The following is a 24,089-nucleotide window of genomic DNA, read 5'->3' as shown; positions in this document are numbered from 1 at the left end:
CCAAAATCGGTGTCGTGTTGGCCTAGTGTGAATGAGCCTTAAACACGAGGTCTCGGGATCGAATGCCGGCCACGGGGGCCGCATTTCGATGGGGTCGAAATGTGAAAATACTCGTTAAATGCAAGTTAAGGAACCCCAGATGATCCAAATTACTTCCGAGTCCCCCACAATGGACGTGCCGCATAATCAGGTCGTGGTTTGGCACGTAAAGCCCCAAAATAAAATTTTTAAATGTTACATTGGAGCACGTTTCGCACCTGTGTTGGCTGCCGATATAAGCGGCAGTTAGTAGGTTTTTCCTTCACAGGTGATAACGTTGTTCCGAATACTGTCAACGTAGCCAGACCTGCAAATAACTTCTCTTCATGAAGCCAAGCTAGCGGCGCCGGAAACGATTGTGAAGTGGGTGTAGCTTTATCAGATTAGTAGATAGCCTTGGTAACAGTCGCGACGAGAGAGCACAGGCGGCGTTCCACGTTTATGCAGAACAGTTCGAACGACGTTTGCCAGTCCACGGATGCGCTGCGCCTGATGGCTCGACAAATGCAGCGGTACACGCCGTGTGGCTTTTCTCAGGATTTCGACTGGCGACCGTTGCACTTTGCCGAGCCCATTCCGACACACAGGATATGCGATGCCTGCGGTCTGCTGCCCCGTGTGACGGTCTTTCTGCCCTGCCGACACGTGCTGTGCAAGACCTGCTACGAGCAGTGCTGTCTCGATGACGGACACACCTGTCCGCTCGACGGTGACCAGTTTCTTGAAGAAGACGCTGAATGGATCTATTTGCCAGTGGAGAACCTGCTCAAGCGGAAGGTAAGAAGCGAGAAAGCGCGAGGTAGTGAAATCCTGTCTCATTATTATCCTGAATAGGTTAGCCTTAATTAAATTAATTGATGCAGAAACTGGGAGTACCCTGCTAGAAACAGTAATCGGTTATCTTTCAATCATTGCGGCAGCGGCATTATGATCGAAAACCTATATAAAACATCTGATATGAACTATATTCCAGTGGCGAAAGCTTCATAAGAAGCAAACGATTTGAAGTATACAAGTAGCGGCTCTCTTTTTTTACATTGTATAAACCTGTATAAGTCAGTGTCTGATGGAAGGTTATGCAAAATAAGATGGAGTAAGCAAAATGGAGTGAGTGTAGTTTTCATCAAATATGTAGTTCAGCATTGGTAATTTACGCCCTCTTTGCGTAGGCTTGCTCGTACCCATGATTCAGTGATGGGACGCCACTGTTTCGTTTTCTTTATGACATTTTGTACGCAAGCATAACGTGTGCTACTTGTTTTTTTATCGGCCGTCTTATTCTTCCTGTTTTTCTTTTAATTTTCGCGTATATGCCGGTTATTTCGAGTAACTCGAACCAGACATTAAAAATAGTGGTACACATTAATAAGATCAACCTCATATTGTTCCTAGTCGTTCCCAGTTACTTAGATTGCTTTAGTACATGTAATTAGCTAATTAAACCTCTCCACGGAAAACTGAGGGGTCTGAAGTCGAGATGTACTAGTACGCAGTGATGTCATTCTTTTTTTTATATTCCACGGGCCGCACTTTCGCGTGCGGGAAAAGAACCCGTGATAAGTAAACTGTCACGGCATGTATGACATTGGGTGTTTCTTGGAAAGCTGTGCGAATTTTTGAATAGAATTTATGCCTTAAACCGAGTAATGCGATTAGATTTCTTAGGAATCTGTGGACCGTATCATGCCGGCGTGTCTTGTCTCCCTGTAACCAGAGTTAAGGGCTTATCGTGAAGGTTGTGCAGTGTGAAAATGTGGATTTAGCCTCTATCGTTGCGCTCCTAAAGAAAAAAGAGAAAAAAAGAAAATCCTTTTAAATTTCACTTCTGCTTGGCGGAATCGAAACCGCCTTCCACGTGTTTCTCAAGCACATCCGCCCGACGCTTCAGCGCTGTGCGCCAGGAATTATTTTTAATCACCCGTTCTTCTCAGTAATCACAATTTTTCTCGGGATGTTATAAAGCTCAGTGACATACACTTGTTACCTAAGCACACAAAGAGGAAACATAGAAACGGCAGTGAGCCACTGCGTGGTTCACCCAATTCTTATTGTAGAATTCCTTTAGATCTGTCAGGGGCCTCCTTCCTGACCAGTCAGTCAGTCAGGACCAAACTCAAGCCTTTTAAGCAGTGCCATGCACAGGTGGCCACAAAATAACTCAGAACGCCGGACCGGCGGAGGGCGCCGGTGAAAAAGTAATGGCAGGTTCTATACGCATGCGCGGTCTCCCTAGCAAATTCAACTCGCTCCTCAGTGCATCTAAATAGGTGTGGCCTTGCTATAAAAGAATAGCGTTGGGTGCCTTTTAGTGCTGTCGCAGGTGTGTGGGGGGGGGGGGGGGGGGAGCTGTGCGGATGCGGTCTCTGAAACGCTGCGTGCGCGCGTATGCACGCGATAGCGCATATGCGCTCGTGCGCGCGCGTACATGGGCATCGGCGCCTTTGAATGCGAAAGGCTTAACTGGCTCATTAGTCGCGGAATAGGACCATCGTCGACAACACTTGCGGTAGCAAAAAATCAGAAAGCGGCATACTACACCTCTACCGTTCAATAAAGCATGTAAAAGTGAATTTAGCACCAAGTAACTAAACAATATTTACGAGTATTTCAAGACTGCCAGACTAATTAAAGGTAATTATGGCAATTAACAAGACTAATACATGGACATACACCTTTATTAAAGCGTGCTAAAGTGAATCACTAAGTAACTAAGAATAATTGCGAATAATTAAAAGAAGTTTAGGGGTTGCGAACAGTAACAGAGACTACTTAAAGTAAATTCGAGACTCCGTGATAAGACTGGTCACACCATATTAAGACTAATGGAGAGTTCCCAGAAAGAGCAGTACATACTAATAAGGATCAATTAGACTCCGTAACAGCAAGTAAGAAAACAAATAAACCAAATTACGACCAATGAATAGTTATTTAATTAATTAAACAACATAAGCACACAATCGTAAATAAAATGACGTCCACGCATTAAAGCTTTAGCTGTCAAAGTCGTCTTACCAATCGATATGGGACCCCATTGAATGGCTCGGAATGTATTTGCACAAGGACTAATATACATCGCGCAACACGATAATCTGATTTAAAAGTGCGCTACAGTGCTACTATAGGCGATCCGTGGCGCTCGCCGACGTGAAAGGTAAGCTATTAATTCATAGTTTCTTTAGGCGAAATAATTAACTCAGATGTGCCAGACATTAGGTATAATTAAAAGTAGAGCATGGTGAACTCACTGGTCACCACTCAGTTATAAACGCTCATGGATTCCATGCACGTAAACTATCCAGAAAGCATGACTGTCTCTTAGAATGAATGCAGATGCTGATGAGAATGCGCCACAAATAGTACGCGTGCATTTAGAGATTACGCAGTGTCAGCATAGCGCGCGAGCACGCTGTCGCCTACATGCCCCGATCCCCCCCTAGATGTGTTGTGGCAGCGCTAAGAGGAACAAACCGCAAGTTCTTTGACGCAAGGCAACGCCTATCTAGATGCACTGGAGAGCGAGGCTTGCTTGCTATAGGGATGCCGCGCACGCGCAGACCAAGGCTGTATTTTTCGCGCGGGTGTGCTCCGCCGACGAGCGGCCACCGGTCTGGCGACCCGCCGTGGTTGCTCAGTCGCTATGGTGTTGGGCTGCTGAGCACGAGGTCGCGGGATCGAATCCCGGCCACGGCGGCCGCATTTCGATGGGGGCGAAATGCGAAAACACCCGTGTACTTAAAGTTTAGGGTGCACGTTAAAGAACCCCAGGTGGTCCGAATTTCCGGAGTCCCCCACTACGGCTGTGCCTCATAATCAGAACTGGTTTTGGCACGTAAAACCCCATAATTTAATTTTTAACCGGTCTGGCGTTCCGTGTTCTTTTGTGGGCACGTCATAGAGTAACATAAAGGATAAGAGAGGACGCTTCCATAGGCCCCTGCGGCATGATGATGATGATGATGATTTATTGGCATCCCCTTTGAAACGGGGCGGCGACAAATAGTCACCTAGCCTGCTCGATTTAATCAGGTATACTATCATCATCATCATCATCATCATCAGCCTATATTTATGTCCACTGCAGGACGAAGGCCTCTCCCTGCGATCTCCAATTACCCCTGTCTTGCGCTAGCGTATTCCAACTTATACTATACTATACGTATACTATACATGTTCTTTATCTAGCATTTTTGTATACCTCTCATTATTATTTTTCTTTGTCAAAAATTTACCTTGTGCCGCTGCCTATGATTTTAAGAGATCAGGTCGTATCCATCTTTTCCCTGCTTTTTTCCCACCAGTACTCCAATCGTCTCTTGCTGATCTCTACGGCTGATCTGTTTATGTTTCCTTCCACTTTGAAACCAAGCGCTTCTGGGAGTTGCACGTTACCTACGGTTCTCGCTAGGTGGATCCCGTCGCATTCCATCAGGATGTGCTGAGTGGTTTCTGGATCTTTACTACAGCATGCACATGTCTCATCTAGTACCGAATATTTGTTCCGATATGTTTTCGTCCTTAGGCAACCGGCTCGAGCCTCAAATAGCAAGGCACTGTCCTTTGTGTTATCCTACAGATTTTCCCTTCTAATTTCTTTCTTCTCATTCTTGTAAATCTCCATTGTACTTTTTGTTTCCATTCTTTGCATCCAATTCACGGTCTCTATTTCTCTCACTTTCTTTCTGATGACTCCTGGTTGTCTGGTCTGGCAGATTTTGTGTCGCAGCGCACCTAGCGGGTGTGTGGAATCTACGCCGTCTCAGAGATTGAGACAGCAGGAAAACTAATCTCGAAGGTTATCTTCTGGTGATTAGGAAAAATTACACCGCCTCCAAGATCGCTTCCGTGCAAGTGCTCGTACCAGAGGCTATATTTTGATTTTTTTTAACGCGTTGCTTGCATGCATCGAGTAGCTTCATGTAAGCTGTACCGCCAGAGCAGCAAGCACACGATGCCACTGTGTGTTTATGCAGACAATTTAAATAAACATGACAAGTGTTGGAAGAGGCAAAACATTTTATTTTCAAGTCATATTCTCAGTAAGCATATGCACACTTTTTTTCGCAACGTTCGATGAGCGCAAGCACAGAAAGATGGTTGCACTGCAAAGTGCAAGACATGCCAATACAGGTGCCATATGTTGAGAATAAATTTCACAAAAGGAATAAACAGGCGATAATATGAAAAACCCCACAAAACAGTAAAACTGCAGAAGACAGCATTAGCATTAAAGAGGAAAACAACGCTCGTCCTTTGGAGCCTAACCTTTCTTATTAAGTGGTAGTTTCGGGCTGCATAGCAAACAAGGAATGAAGGCTGCTCACTGCAGTTGTCAGCCAACCACGCTCTCTCCATGTCCTGCCCTTGTTACTGCACCTCGCAACACAGCAGTAGTTCCCGTAGTACTTGACTATGGTCGGCATGATCTGAAAAAAAAAGTATTGGTATGGTCTTCTCTCCCGCCTTCGCACAAATTTTCACCTACGCACTTCAGATCGCCCTTTCGCGAAAAGCGTCACGTGCAATTGTCGCAGCTAAAAAAAAAACCCTTCGGTGCCATGCATGCGCAACTGAGGCAGGAGTGTTTATTCAGAATACGTCGTAGCCACAGCTTACAAAGATTCTTCTCAATTCGCAAGTTCTCTGTAATTCCGCTCGTAACAAATGCTTCAAGCAATCTTCGCACGCCACGAATAACGATCCATACTTAACTGCATTCTCTCACACAATTGCACACACGTGCATTGAATTCAGACTACGTATACTGGCGTGTGCGCCAAGATACGATTTTCTCGCAAACGTGCTGCGCAGCATTCCAAACTGATGTTTCTTACATAATATGAAGCAATGCACGAACATCATGCGCGAAGGGAAAAACACAAAAAGCTCTCTGCGCCGAACAGCACAATACGACAAATGTCAACTTACGGCTGAAGAGACAAATACATATGCAATTTCCAAACTAATGAAGGGAAAAGCGAACGTAATGAATGCTTTCTTACCATGCAGCAGCCAAGCAGGCAGACGTTCTGGCAGACAATCTCAGCAAAGACCACGCAGACGTTATCGCACATCTTTTGTAGCGTCGCCTTGCCTGATCACACCATGGCCGATATTTTGTAGCGATGCGTTATTATTTATTCTATATGCTAGTCTTATCATCCACTGCTCACGGCCGGCTGATCCCGTTGATAACGTCTACGTCTACAGCCACATAGACAAGTAGACGTATAGTGCAGTATAGAAAAGTTACTACAGAAGATAACTAGTACGCGCCCGCCCTTGGAGACAGGGAGTGTTGCATTGCCCTCGGAGCGGGATGCATGAAGCTGAGTAGCTCGTCCGCTTTTAGGCTGGAGTGGCCATTCTTGTAATCCGTATGTTACTCTATGGGCACGTGTACATACCTGCAAACAGGGAGGGGTTAAGCCTCGCTGTTCAGCAGCCACGCCTGGACTTAACTGGCGCACCGCTAGAAGGCGCAGAGGGACTCGCGAAGGATATGCCCGGCTTGCGAGAGGAAGCCCGGCTTCAGTACACGGCTCATACGCATCTGTGTCCCAGGGGTGCAATCTCGGAGCCTTGCCAAAGGACCAAGCGAGGACTTTGTGGGGACGTCGTTGGATGACGCAGCGTGTCGAGAGGGTCGCGCGTAGGGAGAAGTTCGGTTGTAGCACATACACGAGTCATGCATGACACGTTCCGTCGGTGGCAACACGGTGCGCCACTGCAGAGCCGTGATGACACGCGAGACGTTCCGCATGCGTTGGGCCGCCTCGCAACAGCCTGGAAGGTCGCATCTGCGCCTCCAAGGGGAGGTCGGGTACCCATAACAAATGCCATATAAAGTCAGCTTGCCTCTTTCAACCCCTATGACGCCGGTTGCCTTTAAGGTACAGCGTTGTCCACTCTTAGGGTGAACACGCGAGCGCCTGGCCGCTCTACGCGGAGCGCCACTGCAGTCAGCGCGGCCGCGCATGGAAGCAAACCTGCGCAGGCGCGGCAATGCCTGCAGGCGTGGCTTCGTGTCGTCGGCTACATTGCTCGCGCTCTTGATCGCGTTGAGCTTACATTGCCGTGAAACAAACTTCTCTTGCAGTGTCCTGTATTTGGTGCAGCGAAGACAACCTTTCGTTTTAGGGTCGCAACTTGGAAACCGGAAGATTTAGTACGGTAAATGGAGTGAACTATTGACCCTTTTCGCGGAGCAGTTTGTTTTAGAGAAACGAGATGGCACTCACGGTGGTGCGCCTAGACTCTCCTCAGCGACCGCGCACAAATGCGAAACCATTACCGCTTCTGCCTTGCTTCTGTGCGATCAGCTGTCGGAAATGCAACTGAGTTTTCGCTAACACACTGTGCTCCAATCATGCTAGATTGAGTCATGTGGATTGAAGACGTGTGCAGTAGTTGGCTGCAAAAATAGTGACTGGCATGTTAAGTAACAGAATGAATACGTGTGGCCAAGTTCGCGGACCGCTGCTGCAAGTGTCCGAACTTGTTACCGGCACTACGTGATGTACGGCTTTCCTCGAGGATACAGAAATTTGCTCATCCACCAGCCTTGTATCGTTAACCTTCGAAGAAAGGGCTTCATCGCCAGAACGTCGGCAAGAGTGAGCACCACTCGTTAAACAATGACAAAGGGGTTAGCGCCGCTTCCTTTCATAGTAAGTTTCGCGCACGTTATCTGCACACATCTGTCCCAAATGGCACGAGAACTTACGCCCACTCTATCGCCGACGAATCAAGAATAAGTGAATGGGCGCACACTTGAATACAGGCGCACAGTATATATAAGCACAATACATGACGGATTACACCTATGGCGCACGAATGGCCGAAGCTGAACGTTTCGTGACGGTCCACAAGAGTAAGCGAGTTACTAGCTGTAAAATATATTTGGTACAAGCAGTAGCGCACCCAGGATCTCTGCCAGGGGGGGGGGGGAGGGGGTTGACAGTTTGCCAATACCATCTAAACAGCAGCTGATTCCAATTTCTTCACGGGAAATTGTCAAAAAATACCCTGTTTGCGAGTGTACAGACGATTGCGCGTCGTACATCTTAGTTGCAGTACTCAAATGCGCAAGAAAAATAAAGGGGTTAAACATAAGGGCGGGTTAAGTAGGCTTCAGGGGGGGGGGGTTACAACCCCCAAATACCCCCCCCGCCCCCCGTTGGTGAACCAATGGCTACAAGGTATTACAATGTACAAAACAGCTACGTTTCAAGCCTTCTGCGCAGCAAGAACACAGCTGTAGCGCCTCAGCATGCGGCGCCCGTCAAGGAAGACGAAGTTGGCATTGGAACGCGCGGCAGGTGCAGAGCGAGAATAAAAAATATCAGTTCGAAAACTCAACGCTGTCAGGGCTGGATCTTTCTCGTGTTAGCTCCGACAGTTAATGGTGACCCGATAATGAACACGCAACCCCAACCATCCCGCATGGATCCCGCCGGCTCTTCCACCCAGCCTACCGGTCCTGACGCCCAAGAAGACGCCAGACCTAACAGTGCTGCGGTGGCTGCGATCCAACACGTCAACCTGCCACCATTTTGGCCAAACAACCCCTGCACATGGTTACTGCAGGTCGAGGCGTACTTCCGTCTACGGCAAATCAGCAGCCAACAGACCAGGTACTGGCATCTGGTGTCCTCCTTACCTCCGGACGTAGCCGAAGACTTCACAGATATTTTAGCTTCGCCGCACCCGAGCCATCCCTACGACACGTTGAAGGAAGCTATCATTTCCCGCAAGTCCGAGTCTGAACACAGCAGACTCCAACAGCTCATCACGGCCACAGAGCTCGGTGACCGTCGCCCACCCCAGCTCCTGCGACACATGCGCCAGCTCATTGGCGGGACCTCCGCCTCTCAAGAGGAGAAGCTTTTGCGTGAGTTGTTCCTTCAGCGCTTACCGCAGAGCATGGTCCCGGTCCTCGTCGCTGCAGGAGATGTCCCAGTAGACACGCTCGCTGAAATGGCTGATCGAGTGGCAGACTACTCGCGGGCACATAGCCTCAACGCCATGACCACGTCGCCACCGGCCACCGCTGCAGACCCCGCGCTCGCGAGCATCGACAACCGTTTGGACGCCATTGTCAGACGTCTCGATGACTGCGTACCTGCGCATCGCCGATCGGCATCCAGGTTCCAGTTCCACAGTCGCTTCTCGACGTCTCCACGCTCTCCGGGACTTCAGACAACCGACGCGCCACGGGACGACTCGTCCTCGACCATGTGCTGGTACCACCGCCGATTTGGGGCCTCTGCACGCAAGTGCACTCGCCCGTGCTCCTGGTCGGGAAATGCGACGACCGGCCACTGACGGCGGCGAGTGGTCCTGGTAGAACGTCATGCCGCCTTTTCTATGTTTCCGATAAGATCACTGGCGCTTGCTTCCTCGTCGACACAGGAGCCCAGGTTAGCGTCATACCGGCCTCCTGTGCAGATCGCCGTCGCAACGAACAGACCTGCCCACTCCAAGCGATCAACAACTCCGCCATTCCCACATACGGCCAACGCTCTCTTACACTTGACTTTGGACTACGCCGTACGTTCCGCTGGATTTTCATCCTCGCTGACGTCTCGCAAGCTGTTCTTGGAGCTGACTTCCTCAGTTTTTTCAACCTTGCTGTGGACATGCATGCTCATCGCCTCATCGATCTCAACACGCGCCTATCCATCAACGGTATACCCTGCACTTCCTCGTCAACGAGCCTTCGAGATCTCACACCTGCTTCGCCGTATGCAAACAGTTTCCGTTGAAGCGATAGACCGCACGTACCTTCGCCCGCTGCCAGCGTTTTGACAGTCGTTGGCTGCAGTCATTCAGTGGGATCTGTTCATGTTTGTTTGTGCGCGCTCACACCACGCTTGTTCATTCAGTTAGTAATAGTCGGGCCACATTATCCAACGCACGCTACACATGCAATGCTGCCCAGATCGGCAGTGCAGCACTACAGGTGTGTCCCTTCGCACGCGCTGCCCACGGTAAGCGCTTCTCATCAACACCACCGTTTCACACGCGCCTTCTCGTGGTCATCGAGTCTCTCTTCATGTCGGTCTACTTACGCCGCAGCACACCTGCTTACTTAATCCAGCTCATGTTTACTACAATTCAAATTGCTACCAAAGTCGCTCACCTTACTTCGTATGACATTGCTGTGTTGCTATCGCATTCATCGCTTCGCCCTTAGGGCGAAACTGTGACATTTTTTTCAACCTTGCTGTGGACATGCATGCTCATCGCCTCATCGATCTCAACACGCGCCTATCCGTCAACGGTATACCCTGCACTTCCTCGTCAACGAGCCTTCGAGCTCTCACACCTGCTTCGCCGTATGCAAAAATTCTCGCTGACTTCCCCAACCTCACGAAGCCGCACACCAGAGAGTCACCGGTGAAGCATTCCGTCACTCACCACATTGTGACCACTGGACCTCCCGTTTTTACACGGCCTCGTCGACTTTCTGGAGAACGCCTCACCATCGCCCGCCGTGAGTTTGAGCACATGCTTGAACTTGGCATTGTGCGGCCTTCCTCCAGCAACTGGGCATCGCCACTCCACATGGTCCCGAAGAAAGATCCTGGCGACTGGAGACCATGTGGGGATTACCGCGCTCTCAATGCCCACACCTTACCAGACCGCTACCCACTTCCTCACATACAGGATTTCACATCAAATTTGGCTGGGTGCACGATCTTCTCTAAGATTGACTTAGTGAAGGCTTACCATCAGATTCCTGTAGAACCCGCTGACATTCCGAAGACGGCCATCATCACCCCATTTGGCTTGTTCGAATATGTAAGGATGCCTTTTGGACTGCGCAACGCAGCACAGACTTTTCAGCGCACTATCAACGAGGTCACGCGAGGTCTCGATTTCGTATTTGCCTACCTTGATGACCTCCTGGTAGCAAGCTCATCGGGCCCTGAGCATGAATACCACCTGCGCACCCTGTTTCACCGTCTGGATGATTACGGCCTCGTCATAAATCCCAATAAGTGCGTCTTCGGCGTCGCTACAATCGAGTTCTTAGGCCACCTTGTCACTCCACAGGGTATACAACCGCTCGCCAGCAAGGTGAAGGCTATCCAAGACTTTCCACCCCCGACATCAATGAAACGACTCCGAGAATTCCTGGGCCTACTAAACTTCCATCGCCGCTTTCTTCCTAAGTGTGCCACTTTCCTAAAGCCCTTAACCGACCTATTAGCTATAAAAAAAAAGACCCGGCTGCGCCACTGGAATGGACCGACGACGCCGCATCTGCCTTCGCCACTGCCAAAAAGGCTCTGGCAGACGCCACCATGCTCATACATCCCGTTCCTGAAGCCCCAATTCGTCTCATCACCGATGCATCGAGTGTAGCAGTTGGCGCTGTTCTCGAGCAGCACGCAACAGGTTGGCAGCCCCTTGGATTCTTCTCGCAAAAACTCAAACCAACGGAAGTAAAATACAGTACATTTGCCCGAGAACTCCTTGCTGTGTACCTCGCCATCAAGCATTTCCGCCATTTACTGGAGGGCCGGGACTTTTACGTTGTTACAGACCACAAGCCCCTGACGTTTGCCTTCCATCGCAATCACAGCAATTACACTGCAAGGGAGATCCGTCAACTATGCTTTATCTCCGAATTCACCGTGGATCTCAGACACGTACACGGGTCGGAAAATGCCGCCGCTGATGCACTCTCACGCATCGATGCCTTGTCGACCCGGCCACCACTAGACATGGAAGAGCTAGCAGCTGCCCAGAGCAACGATCCTGAGCTACATAGTCTTCGCTCTTCATCCACGTCTCTATCTTTCACGGAGTGCCTACTTCCATTTTCTACCTCATTAATAACGTGCGAAACGTCTACTGGTGTTCCTCGGCCCTTCGTGCCTAAAGCGTTTCGTCGTGCAATTTTTGATAAATTGCACAACATGAGCCATCCGGGTATTCGTGCGACCCAGAAGCTAGTCACATCTCGTTTCCTTTGGCCAAGTATCAATGCTGACGTCCGACGCTGGGCGCGAACCTGCCTTCAGTGCCAGCGTGTTAAAATTCACCGTCACACGGTCACTGCACCATCCCCCTTTCGGCCTCCCGACGCAAGGTTTTCCCACGTCCATCTCGACATCGTCGGCCCTCTTCCGCCATCACAAGGGGCCTGTTACCTACTGACATGTGTGGATCGCTTCACCAGATGGCCGGAAGCGTTTCCCGTTTCCGACATTACAGCACCGACAGTGGCCAAGGCTTTCACAAACGGCTGGGTATCACGCTTTGGATGCCCTTCTGTCGTCACTACTGATCGCGGTCGTCAATTTCAATCGGCCCATTTCACCGCACTTGCCAATATCTTGGGCATTCGACACATCCACACGACTGCCTACCATCCTTCAGCCAATGGCATGGTCGAACGGCTTCATCGACAACTGAAAGCTGCCCTCACTGCTCACCAGCCAAGAGAACGTTGGCTTGATCACCTCCCCTTCGTACTTCTGGGCATCCGATCAGCATTGAAGACGGATCTCGGCTGCTCGTCAGCTGAACTAGTCTATGGCGTGTCTCTGCGTCTTCCAGGTGAGTTCTTTGAGCCGTCGTCGCCCCCTTCCACTCATGATGCCGCTACGTACATTCGAGAGCTGCGCACCACGTTTCACGACCTTGCTCCTGTAATTCCTGCCGACCGACACCCCCAATCTGTCTTCGTCAGCCAGGATCTGCATGACTGCAGTCACGTTTTCGTTCGGCGTGACCAAATACGGCCACCACTCACAACGGCCTATGATGGCCCATTTCGCGTCCTCCATCGTACACCTAAAACGTTCACGCTGGACATCAACGGCCGTGAAGACGTCGTGGCTGCCGATCGACTAAAACCTGCATACATTGCCGCTCTCGCGTCCGCGGAGCTTCCATCTCAAGTCTGGACTTCCACATCCAAGCACGTTCACTGGGCGACTCCTATGGCTCACGCTCTACGGGGGGGAGCCCTGTAGCGCCTCAGCATGCGGCACCCGTCAAGGAAGACGAAGTTGGCATTGGAACGCGCGGCAGGTGCAGAGCGAGAATAAAAAATATCAGTTCGAAAACTCAACGCTGTCAGGGCTGGATCTTTCTCGTGTTAGCTCCGACACAGCTATCGGAACTGAGCGCACCCGCGAGCAATTAGGCAGAAAATAATCAGATAGTGGCCGCACCGAGGAATTCACTGAGTCAGAAACTGACAAGCCACTGCTTCAAAATATTTGCCGAAAAAAAAACAAAGAGCAAAACACACTGATCCTGACTGAATTCATAATCGGAAAGCTTGGATAGCTTGGAATACATATTTAGCCCCGCTTTCAGAACAAGCACCATATACGCTGCTTGCGTCGTTTGGACATAGCTTAATCAGCTCCGAAAGCGCTTTTGCATGTTCTCTGAAGCTGTGATCAAAGCTTCGTGTCGTCCACCTAGTCACCGTCTACGATATCTCCGAAAATTTTCTAAGTCTCGCCGGCGTCATACACTTCCATTGTAAACAAGGAGGTAACGGAGGCAGTTGAGGCAAGCAATGGACGCGTCACCACGTGATTAAACATGGCAGCGCCCACGGGATCGCCGCGAAAAGGGTCAATATAACGCAAAGTTAATTCTTAAGAAAAGTACAATTTCGCAGCTATAAATTTACGGTATATAAAAATAACTTAAATTAGAGTACACACTGTTAGCAAATTCTTCGTTTCTTAAAAATAATCCGCAAGACAACGTTAGCATGGACATTTTCTTATCGGCTCTGCTGAACGCAGAGAGTATGGGAACTGCGTGTGTATTTACTCAGGGAACGTGTTAAGGGGAGTTCGTGGGCCATTCTCTTGTGGCTTTGAAGGCAGGCGTGCGACGGTGTGAGTGGTATCAGCCGCTAATCTAAAGAGAGTAAGAGATCCGAATGATTACTTTGAAACGTAGAGATCAATAACCGTAAACAATCTGCCTTGCGTATAACTCGCTGAAATAGAAACTGTATTTACGTGTTTTAAAGCCAGTAATTTGTAATGTTTTCTCTAGTGAAAAATAAAATGACACATTGGAGCGAGATAAAACAAAGCAGAATAGATACAGAGGTCCAGCGAAATATATTTACGTTGACGTTTATTAAAGAACGAAAATAGCCAAGAATTTTCCTGGCTAAAACTAAATTAAGATATGCTGACGCCACAGATACTTCGTGTGGATGTCGTTACTTTTGCTTCAGTGAAATTTATGTACCCGCTGTCGACCCGACCTAGTGTGCTGAGTGAAGTTAGGCAAGGTGCCAGGCCTGCTTTTTTCCCATGGCGAAGTAAACCCAAAACGGATCGCGGCTTTGCGGGAAATACGCTCATGAGTGCTCATGAAACTACAGCAACGGGTGGCGTCTCCGACAGCATCAATGACGGCCCGCATCCAGCCTGGCAAGGAGCTTTACAGGGCCTCCGACAAAGGCCGTGGTTGGCTCTAAGCCGTTCCCATTCTTCTTCGACAGCGACCCATAGCGCGTCCGCAGAGAGTCCATGGTGCTGCCAGCACACACTGACACTTTCTTGTTGGCCTACACATTCTCAATAATATTCTGGTCCGGTGATTGTGCTGACCACTCCAGAACATCCACTTGCCGACATTCCAGAAATGCCCAAACTTTTCTGGACTTGTGAATAGGGGAGTTGTCATGCTGAAAAATAAAGTTGTGGTCCGAGAAGGGTCCGTCCAGAAGATATGGCAACATGACGCCGTCCAAGATTGCGCAGTACATGTGAACAGTGAACCAGTTTTCAGTCCTAAAGGTGCCCGGCCTGTCGGTGTGATGGCGGCCCGGACGCTTACAGAAGACCGGCTACGGGCTGCTACCCGCTGGATGAATTCAGGCAAATACCTAAAGAAAAAAAATGTTTTTAAAGGCTTAACGTTGTTATGTATAATATGCACCATACAAGAAAAAGAAAACATCACAAAAATGTAGGTCTGTTCGGGCTGCTTTTTATGCACGAACGCGCTCAGTAAACGTTTTAAAAATGCCATGAAAATGAGATTCGGGGCTTTAACATCCATTGTACGATGGGAGAAGTTTGACCTAAGTTGAGAATTGAGTTCCGGGCGTAGGTAAAATTTAGGAATGCTATTTCATAAAAGCGTTGGTCATATAGTCATATTTTACGCTGACTTCCGAAAACGATCATGGCTCTGGCTCTGAAGACTTCGTATTTTAAATTTCAATTAGAATTTTTATCAATATCTCCTGACTAAAATAAGTATTGTATATTGCTCCTCTAATTTAAGCAGTGCACGTGTCCGTAATGCCATAGAAAAATTTAGTGTACACGAACAATTCCTCGGATAACATGAGCTTTTACTTAGTGACAGTTGTCTGGGCGCCATACACGCTGCCTTTGGTCCTATCTTGTGGTAAATGTTGACTCGCCGGTGAAGACGATGTTTTTCCACTCTTCATTCCAGTGTTAATGTTCATTGGCAACACAAGGCACCTCTGTTTGTTTGCCGCGCTCACAATCGGCTTTTGAACGGCTGTCCTGCTTTTGAGGCCCGCGGCATGCAGACGAAGCTTCACTGTTGTGTCCGATACAGCCCCCGCAATCTGTTTGATTGCCCTGACGGTTGACACAGGAAAGTAATTCGCCGCCTTTACTATCGACATGTCCTCATGTTCGGTAGTCACCTTCGGAAGGGCCTTCCGGGGAGCATCTTTGATCCTACGCTCGGTTCTGTACGCTTGAATAATTCTGTTGACTGTTTTCAGTGGCCTATTAGTAATGCCTCAAATTTATCTCTGAGAATATTCTTGAAAAATTAATTCGACAATACGTGTCCTTTCTTTTTCCAGAACGCGTCACGTTGCCTGATCACGCTCCCCCCCCCACATGTTAGAAGGGAAGAGAAATACGAGTCAACTGTAATCGCTTTTTTATCAAGGCTAGAACATGGAAACAAACAACTGTAAAAAAAATGTTGCAGTTTCGCCCGAAAGGCGAAGCATCAATTGCGATAGCAAATTAGTAGACCTATTCGGAGTAGACATAGTAGTTTTATTGGCTGCATAAACTTGGACACATTCGCTTACTAACTGAATTAACAAGCGTGGTGTCAGCGTGCACAAGCAAACATGAATAGATCACACTGAATGACAGCAGACAACGATTGTCAAAACGCTGGCAGCAAGCGCAGCCGCCGCAGCGAGCGAAGGTTCGTGCGGTCTATCGCTTCAACGGAAACTGAGCGGCGAATGCACAGCGAATACAAAGGTCAGAGCCATGTGGAGATAAGAGACGGTGCGGGCGACCGTCACAGCCAGGCAAAGTACAAACGCAGTTGTTGGCAGAGTAGAAGCGGCCCCACCCCCTCCCTCCCGCGCTGCCTTCCCGCTTTCTTGTTTTCGCGTGGGAGATTGAGTGGCCAGTTCCCCTTGCGCCCGGTAGCAAGATACGCATTTCGTGCCGCAGCACAGCGTCGCCCCGCCTCCCTCCCTCCCATACCCCCACGGCCTTTCGCGTGACGGTCGCGTTTGCTTTCCGCGGTGCGTTCACTCTGTGTGATAGCGCGCGGGGGAATACGGCGCGCGGCGACGATTTTATCACCCTTGGACTTTATACGGAACCTCACGGCGACGGTGACGCCGACGGCAGAAATACGGTTGAAGTGTCCATATAATTGCAATAGCAATAAAAAGTCCTTTTTAACTGATAGTTTCGGACGATAATGTCGCGGCAGAACGGTCTGCTTAGCACTTTGGTAACATGAGAAAGGGCGCGCGATATTTTGCATCTTCTGCTGGTCAAGTGTGAGCGCGATGACAGCGTAATATCAGCTTATGAAATTCCATAGCCGATCTCCCAGGCGAAATGCGATTGCGAGCATCCAATACGCTCACGTGGCTAGCGGAAAGGCAGAGGAAGCCCTCGCTTTGCTTCTGCACCGATTCAGGAGAACTTAATAATGCGTCCGCTTGGTTGCCTTCTTTTGAATTTTGCAGCAAAGTACACTCGGCTTCATCCATGTTACGGGTTCAACTGCCCTCCCCCCCCCCCCCCCCAAGAAAAGAGAGAGAAAGGAAAACGTGAAAGTCACGTAATTTTTGTCCGCAGTGCCTCATAACCTGAAAATATGACGAGAACAAACAGTAAGCGTTCGTAACCGTAAGCAGTTCAAAAGATGACATACGTGCTTGTATTTTGATGACAAAATTTTATTTCATTCGATAAAGTTAATTTCCCTTGGCGTCTGCCAGCCTCCAAGTTGCGACCCTAAAACGCAAGGTTGTCTTCGCTGCAGCAATTACATGACACTGCAAGCAAAGTTTGTTTCACGGCAATGCAAGGTCGACGCGCCCAAGAGCGCGAGCAGTGTAGCAGACGACACGAAGCCACGCCTGCAGGCATTGCCACGCCTACGCAGGTTTGCTTCGATGCGCGGCCGCGCTGGCTGCAGTGGCGCTCCGCAGGAGCACGGCAAGGCGCTCGCGTGTTTACCCTAAGAGTGGATGACACTGTACAATGCATTCGTCGTTGCTTAGTGGATATAGTGTGGGGCTGCTATAGTAGGATACAGCTTTAAAACAGCAGTTGGCAACAAAGGCACACAGACCGCGAGGAGTTGTTACTCCGCCAGCCAATCACAGCAGAAAACAAAGTCGTCGTCATGCAACCTTTTCAAAACAGCGTCGTACTTGATACGACTGTACTTGTCGTACGTGTACGTTCCACTATAATAGACGAGTGAAAACGGTTTAAATTACGTGCTTATAATTTTATTTTTGTAGTTACCGCCTTATTTAGATACTAGGGAAAGTTTGGAGTAGGAACTATTTGCAGCCTTGCGGAGAACACTGGCTGGCGGTGATGAGGGCGTGTGCGGGGCTTCACTGCAGACTTAAGTTGTATCCGACTATGAACACGAGGTCGTGCTATCAAACCCTGGCCACGGTGGCCGCATTTTGATGGGTGACAAATGCAGAAGACACAAATGGAGAGGTGCATGGTAAAGAACCCCATGAAGGTGGTCCTAATTCTTACCGAGTCCCCCCTACGGCGTGCCTCATATTCAAATTTATCAATTCAATTCAGATTTTTAAAGCGAAGCTGTTAAGGGCTAAGTCTCCGATGGCCGTGTCCGCGTGTAGAAAAAACTCTAATTGGCTGGATCACTTTTTGTTTCGCACCCTTAATATTGTCACGTAGTAGTGACGCTGAAGTAAACAGTAGTAAAACTGTGTATGACGAAACTGGTTGTTTATTGGGCGAACCTGTGCCCACAAAAGCAAGCTACACTCGAAGCACAACGAAAGCGGCGAACACAGTCGGCGGTCGTCGAAATCTGATCAGCGGCGAGACGCGTCGGCTTTTATACCTGAGTCGTCGAAGGTTCCAGATTAATCCCTGATGCCCGCGTGTCTGCCAGAAAGTTCTAGACAATTCGCGTCGGTCACACAATCAGATAACATAAGCGTCGGTGAAAAGAGGCAACGAAAAGAAGCATCGATAACGTTCTAGAAACTTCCGATACAGGCGCGTCCGGCGTCGAGCGATAACGTTTAACATTTGTTAGCCGGTGGAAAGCGGCCACCGGTAAAAGATAAACATGTATACGTGTCAATACCCTCCCCTTAAAAAGCATCGTCCCGATGCTACAAACACGAAAGCGAAAACAAAACAATGCGTAATAAACAAAAAAAAACAATAACAAAGTAACAAAGTACCTAACGTCGTCAGCGGGCGTAGAAAGGTTTAAGACGCACCACATGGATGACTTCAGGTCGTGCCCGGCGCCGCTGTGATTGGCTGGATCACTTTTTGTTTCGCACCCTTAATATCTGAGAAAATTTAACATAGCTTATGTCTGAGAAAATTTAACATAAAAGGCGTGCGCTGCCGGTGTTTTGTTTCATTACATTTGTTTTAGGGCTGTCATTCTCAAAATTCTGAGGAGCTGTATAAACTTGGACAAGTAGCAGCACCGACAACGCGCAGAACTGCTCTCGACGGCGGCGTCGTTTTGCCCGCGTTCGCACCGAATGCGCGCGGCGTTGGTGACGTGTTTATGAAGAACGTGCCAACCTTTGCCGTACACCCTATGGCGGTGTACCGTAGCGACCATAAGGCCATGGTCCCTGTGCTAACTAAATGAAAACCACCGGATCATATATATCTCTTATTCTTTAATAGTTGAAATATACCCGCCGCGGTAGCTCAGTCAGCTAAGGCGTTCCGCTGCTGAGCACGAGGTCGCGGGATCGAATCCCGGCCGCGGCGGCCGCATTTCGATGGAGGCGAAATGCAAAAACGCCCGTGTGCTTGCGTTGTAGTGCACGTTAAAGAACCCCAGGTGGTCCAAATTAATCCGGAGCCCTCCACTACGGCGTGCCTCATAATCAGAACTGGTTTTGGCACGTAAAACCCCAGAAAGAAGAAGAATAGTTGACATAACCCATTACACCATCACCTCTTAATAGTCATAATTGGAAATACATAATTCCCACCATAGAACAGCTTCACTGGTTTTCCATCTGCACCCCAGTGGAAGGGCTGACAGTTCTGTAAAGGCATATTCCATTGCAGAGCTCCTCGATCAGGACATTCTTGAGCCAGATGAGGTGAGCGTGAGCACTGCCTCATAAGCTTGGCTCTAATAGATGCCAACAGGGCACGTTAGATATACAGCAATTTTTCCCACCAATACTCCAGGGCTGGTATTTTGTAGCGATGCGTTATGCTTTATTCTATACTAGTCTTATCAACCACCGCTCATGGCCGGCTGATCCCGTTGATAACTTGAGTGGACCGTCGCTCTGACCACTGACCAAGCGCGAAAAGGCATTAGCATCGGAAAAGCATCACTACAAAATAGCAGCCCAGATGTTTGTTGCTTATCTCGATTGCTGATTGGTTAATGCTTCCATCGGCTTTGAATCGCAGCGTTTCTCGAAAGTGGGCGTTACCTACGGTGTCTTTGGACGAAAAGTTTCGCATTCTATTTGGATGTGTTGAGTTGTCTCCGGATTTTAGACGCAGCAGATGCGTGCGTCATTCTGTTGGGATTGTTTGCTCCGATTTGTTTTGGTAGCTAGGCAACCAGCTCGGGCTTCAATATAGCAATACATTGGCGTTTGTGCCATTGCACAGATTTACTTTTATAGTTTTTTTCCGTCCTTGTAAATCTCCATTGGTCTTCTTTGTTTCCATCCTTTGTAGTCAATTAACTGTCTGTTTCTCTCGCCTTCTTTTTTATTGACCCGTGATTGTCTACTTACACTTTCGATTACGCTGTACCTTGTTGCCAACTTTGTCGAATTCGTCCTCCGCTCAGTGCCCATGCTTTTGAACTTTGGCCGCCCATTTATTTTCATCTCCATTTCGGAGTCTTTCTTCAAAATAAATTTTGCTCTACGCTTCTCTGACTTCAAAAGCGGTCGCTGTGTTGCAGTGCCCCCGCTGTTGCCGCGATCTGTACAACGCTGCCGTGAGCCGTGATGTGCGAGAGTGCACCGAAGCGCCTTTCTCTAAGGAGCGCCTACAGTCGCACCGATCTATCTTCTGGGTCTGGCTCGCCTTCGCAAGTTTGCCATAAGCCCAATTAGCCGATCACCGAAACCAGACACACAGTCCGGGAATACGATCCACAGGCAAAGCCCGCGCTATCAATAACATGGCGCCCACCACTGCGCGGATGGCTTGAGGGTAATTTTCACGCACTGAGATGCAGTGTATCAGCACAAAAGACAGATAAAGCAGCTCCAAACGTCACCTAAAGCCAAACGCGCTCCTTAGGTGCATTCGCCGCGTTGCTTCCAAGATTATACTCTACCGCACTGGCGCAACCAAGTCCTTGGGCGCAACTTAGCGAATGGCGCGCCACTGCATGCAGTCTCTGAGGCCATGCTTCACCACTGCTAAGCCGCTCCGCGGCACCGGTGTCGACCGCGCCAATAGCGGGGGCGCTGCAGCATGGCTGTCCATTCGAAAGGCCAGCTGCGATCAATCCATGGCTAGCGGTCACCGGCAGGGGTCGCTGCCGTGGCGGCCGGCGAATGTAAACACCAAAACTATTCTTACACCGTGGGTACACTTTCTATTCGATCGTTTTGTCAAGTACACGCAGGGCAGAATTTAGTGCTTAAAGGTGCAAGCCATATTTAGATCTTAAAATGGCGGAAAGAACAGGCATGTTTGCATTTGCCTTCATCTCACATGTAAATGGATTGGCTCGGCAACCGCATTTTGATGAGGTTCTTTGTAAATAAAGAAAGTTAAAATTTATTAACTATACCAAGTAAATTTTTTATTCATGTCATCAATTAGATTAACAAATCTTGTAAACTTCCAATTGTAAAACATTTCAGTTAAAGCGTTTTCAGGTCTCCGTCACCCATATATAAAATATTGCACAACAATTCTGTGTACTGCACCTAAAATACTTCTAACGGGAACAAAACTAATGTATTGTTCACCATAACAAAATATGTCAATTATTTGCGAGTTGGACTTTTTCGAGAACCATCGTAAAGCTTGTAACAATTTCATGTAAAGGGGAAATTTTTATACCGCATTTGTTCGCTTGAGATGCGCTCAGAGTTGCAGTTAACAAAACTACGATATTTGTGTTTGGAGCAAAATTACAAATTTGTATACTTTCTGCTTGTATTTTTTTAAGATTACCGAATTTTGCAATTTTTTCATGAATGTAGATGTTATAAATCAAAATTCTCCTTGCTGGAGTTTCTCGACCTTAAATTTCTCTCAAATTCAACAAATTTCGTTCAAATCGGTGTAGCCGTCGTTTCTTCATATTTTGTGTATTTGAATAGGCAAATCGGAGTTGGCCCCGACTTATTTAGCAACCCCTCCGACTTCCTTATTCAAGCAGGAATATTGAAGGTTTTCGAGTAACAATAATGGCAACCAAAATATTTGAATGAACTTTCGCGATAAATTTCTGAGTTATGCCACGTTGCTACAAAATAATTCTCTGTGTTGCAGGTAAAGTGCTGGAACGAGGACAATGGCTGCGAAGCGGTGATGGCTGCTTCAGACATGCACAAGCACTTTTACGAAGACTGTGTCCACCACTCTACGCGTTGTCCGAAGTGCTCAGCGTTCGTCCTGCGCTGTAATGTGGGCACGCACCGTAAAAGTAACTGCAGCAATTTTGTTTCGCAGAACCTCACCCAACACCTGAAGCGATCTAATGACTCTATTCAAGAAGAAATATTTGCTTCTTTGGAGACAGTACTAGATGAACGGGTAGCAGAAATTAAATCTGGGCTTGAGCGAGTTGTACGCGATAACAGTGCCCACGGCGATAGATTAAACGAGGTCTCGCACATTCTAAATGAGTTAAGAGAGACTGTGATACTGTCATTAGAAAGGCAAACGCGTGCAGCCAATGAAGTAAGTGTCGCCTCCGTTGAACAAGTTAAAGACGACCTAGCCGCTCAAGGTGACAGGCTTAACGAAATTTCCCAACGCATAGGTGAAGAAGTCAAAGTAGTGGTAGTAGACGGAACAAGACAATGCATCGACAAGTTGGAACAGAGCAATGCAGAATTAAGGCGACTTTTCACCACCAATGAGAACGCACTTGAAAAAGAATCTCAGACTGTGAGTGCCTTCAAGGGTATTCTTGGCAAAGCGCTGGAGCATGCAATCGAGACGATCTGCCAAAAGTGTGCCACAAGCACTGAGCGCACTGGTGCATCGAACGCCATTGAAAAGGGAAGCTGCCAAAGTGCACCAGATGTGAGAAAAGATCTCCTCTTGGGATACAACACACTAAACATTACAAGCCACGAGTTTTATGTTAAGGGACTCAAGTCATTGAAACAAAAGGCAATATCAGCTGGATTCGCCGCATATTACGGCCAACCCGTATACGTTTGTGGCTACTACATCTCTCCAGGGGTGTATCTGAAGAAAAATGAAAGTTCTGTGGCAGTGCACGCACTCGTATGTCTTGGCAAAGGAGTAATCGATGAATTTCTTAAGTGGCCATACCACCACGACGTAAAGCTGAGCTTCGTGAATTCATCTCAAAATGAAAAACGCGAGTTTATGAATAGGACTCGTCCCAGTCTCAAATATTTTGGGAGGCCTACTCAATCATGGAATGCAGCCCAGTATTACAAAGTTTGTTTGTGCTTGGAGGACCTTGAACGTGGAGGCTACGCCAAATGCGACCAGCTCTGCGTGAAGTGGGAGCTACTGCCTCCTTCGACGTAAATACACACCCAGAAGCGTTTTCAGGCTTGCCATGATGGCACTAGTAATATTTGCGAAGGCCGTTTTTGAAGTGGATGAAACTCCCTTTATGGGAAAGCAGAAGAAAGTGTTCAATTGTTAGTTTTTATGTTGAAGTACGTTTGAATACTTGTGACTTAGCATGGTTTGAGGATTTTTCATCCTTAGTTTTCTTATGTACATCATGTATCACCACTTTCTATTAATTCCGTTATAAAAATGATGTCAAAAAATTTGCGTTATCAATACCACATGAGTGCTGCTGCAATTACGGCTCCTTTGAAAGTCATGAACAGTAAGTTCCTAGAACACGAAAATTGATTTTAAAAGAAAAGTAGAACAACGTGCATTAAAATGTGGCAAGACGCAACGACGACCTTGAATCGTGCTGATAATGTACTTGGCAATCTTTTAAATGAAACTAAACACATGCAGAAATCAATGAAAAAATCCCAGGTCATCTAAGCCTTAATGAGTTGTGCATGTGAAAGCATTCATGCCTAATTGTACGCCGCTGAGTGGTCCTTCGATTTATAAACTCGTCGCGGGCAAGCGAAATCGGTGGGACGCTTGGTGCGTCTGGATTTGGTCTTACCGAGGCGCAGTTAGAACGCAGGCGAGAGCTTGCGCGGACAAGGAACGCGAGGATAACACAGGCTTTGGAGCGCGAGAGTGACGTGGCGTCGCGGCGATGCCCTCTCCCCTCGCTGAACACCTGGCGCACTAACGCCACAGCAGATGTTCCCTTTCACCCGCTGTGCTCCGTCGAGGCGCGCTCAGGACGCGGTGTCGCAGCCA

General features: G+C 48.3%; 1 protein-coding gene across 1 annotated transcript; it reads left to right on the top strand.

Moving 5' to 3' along the window:
- The first annotated feature begins 444 nt into the window (after positions 1–444).
- Positions 445–23,782, top strand: LOC119463539 (TNF receptor-associated factor 6-like). The gene is made up of 2 exons (XM_037724373.2): positions 445–816; positions 22,035–23,782. The coding sequence occupies exons 1-2, from the start codon at positions 481–483 to the stop codon at positions 23,271–23,273; spliced, it is 1,575 nt and encodes a 524-aa protein (XP_037580301.2). The 5' UTR covers positions 445–480; the 3' UTR covers positions 23,274–23,782.
- Positions 23,783–24,089: the final 307 nt, after the last annotated feature.

This window comes from Dermacentor silvarum, chromosome 9 (assembly GCF_013339745.2).
Source record: "Dermacentor silvarum isolate Dsil-2018 chromosome 9, BIME_Dsil_1.4, whole genome shotgun sequence".
NCBI classification, from domain to species: Eukaryota; Metazoa; Arthropoda; class Arachnida; order Ixodida; family Ixodidae; genus Dermacentor; species Dermacentor silvarum.
The sequence above is the reverse complement of the archived record's forward strand: the minus strand, read 5'-3'. Positions and strand labels throughout refer to the sequence as shown.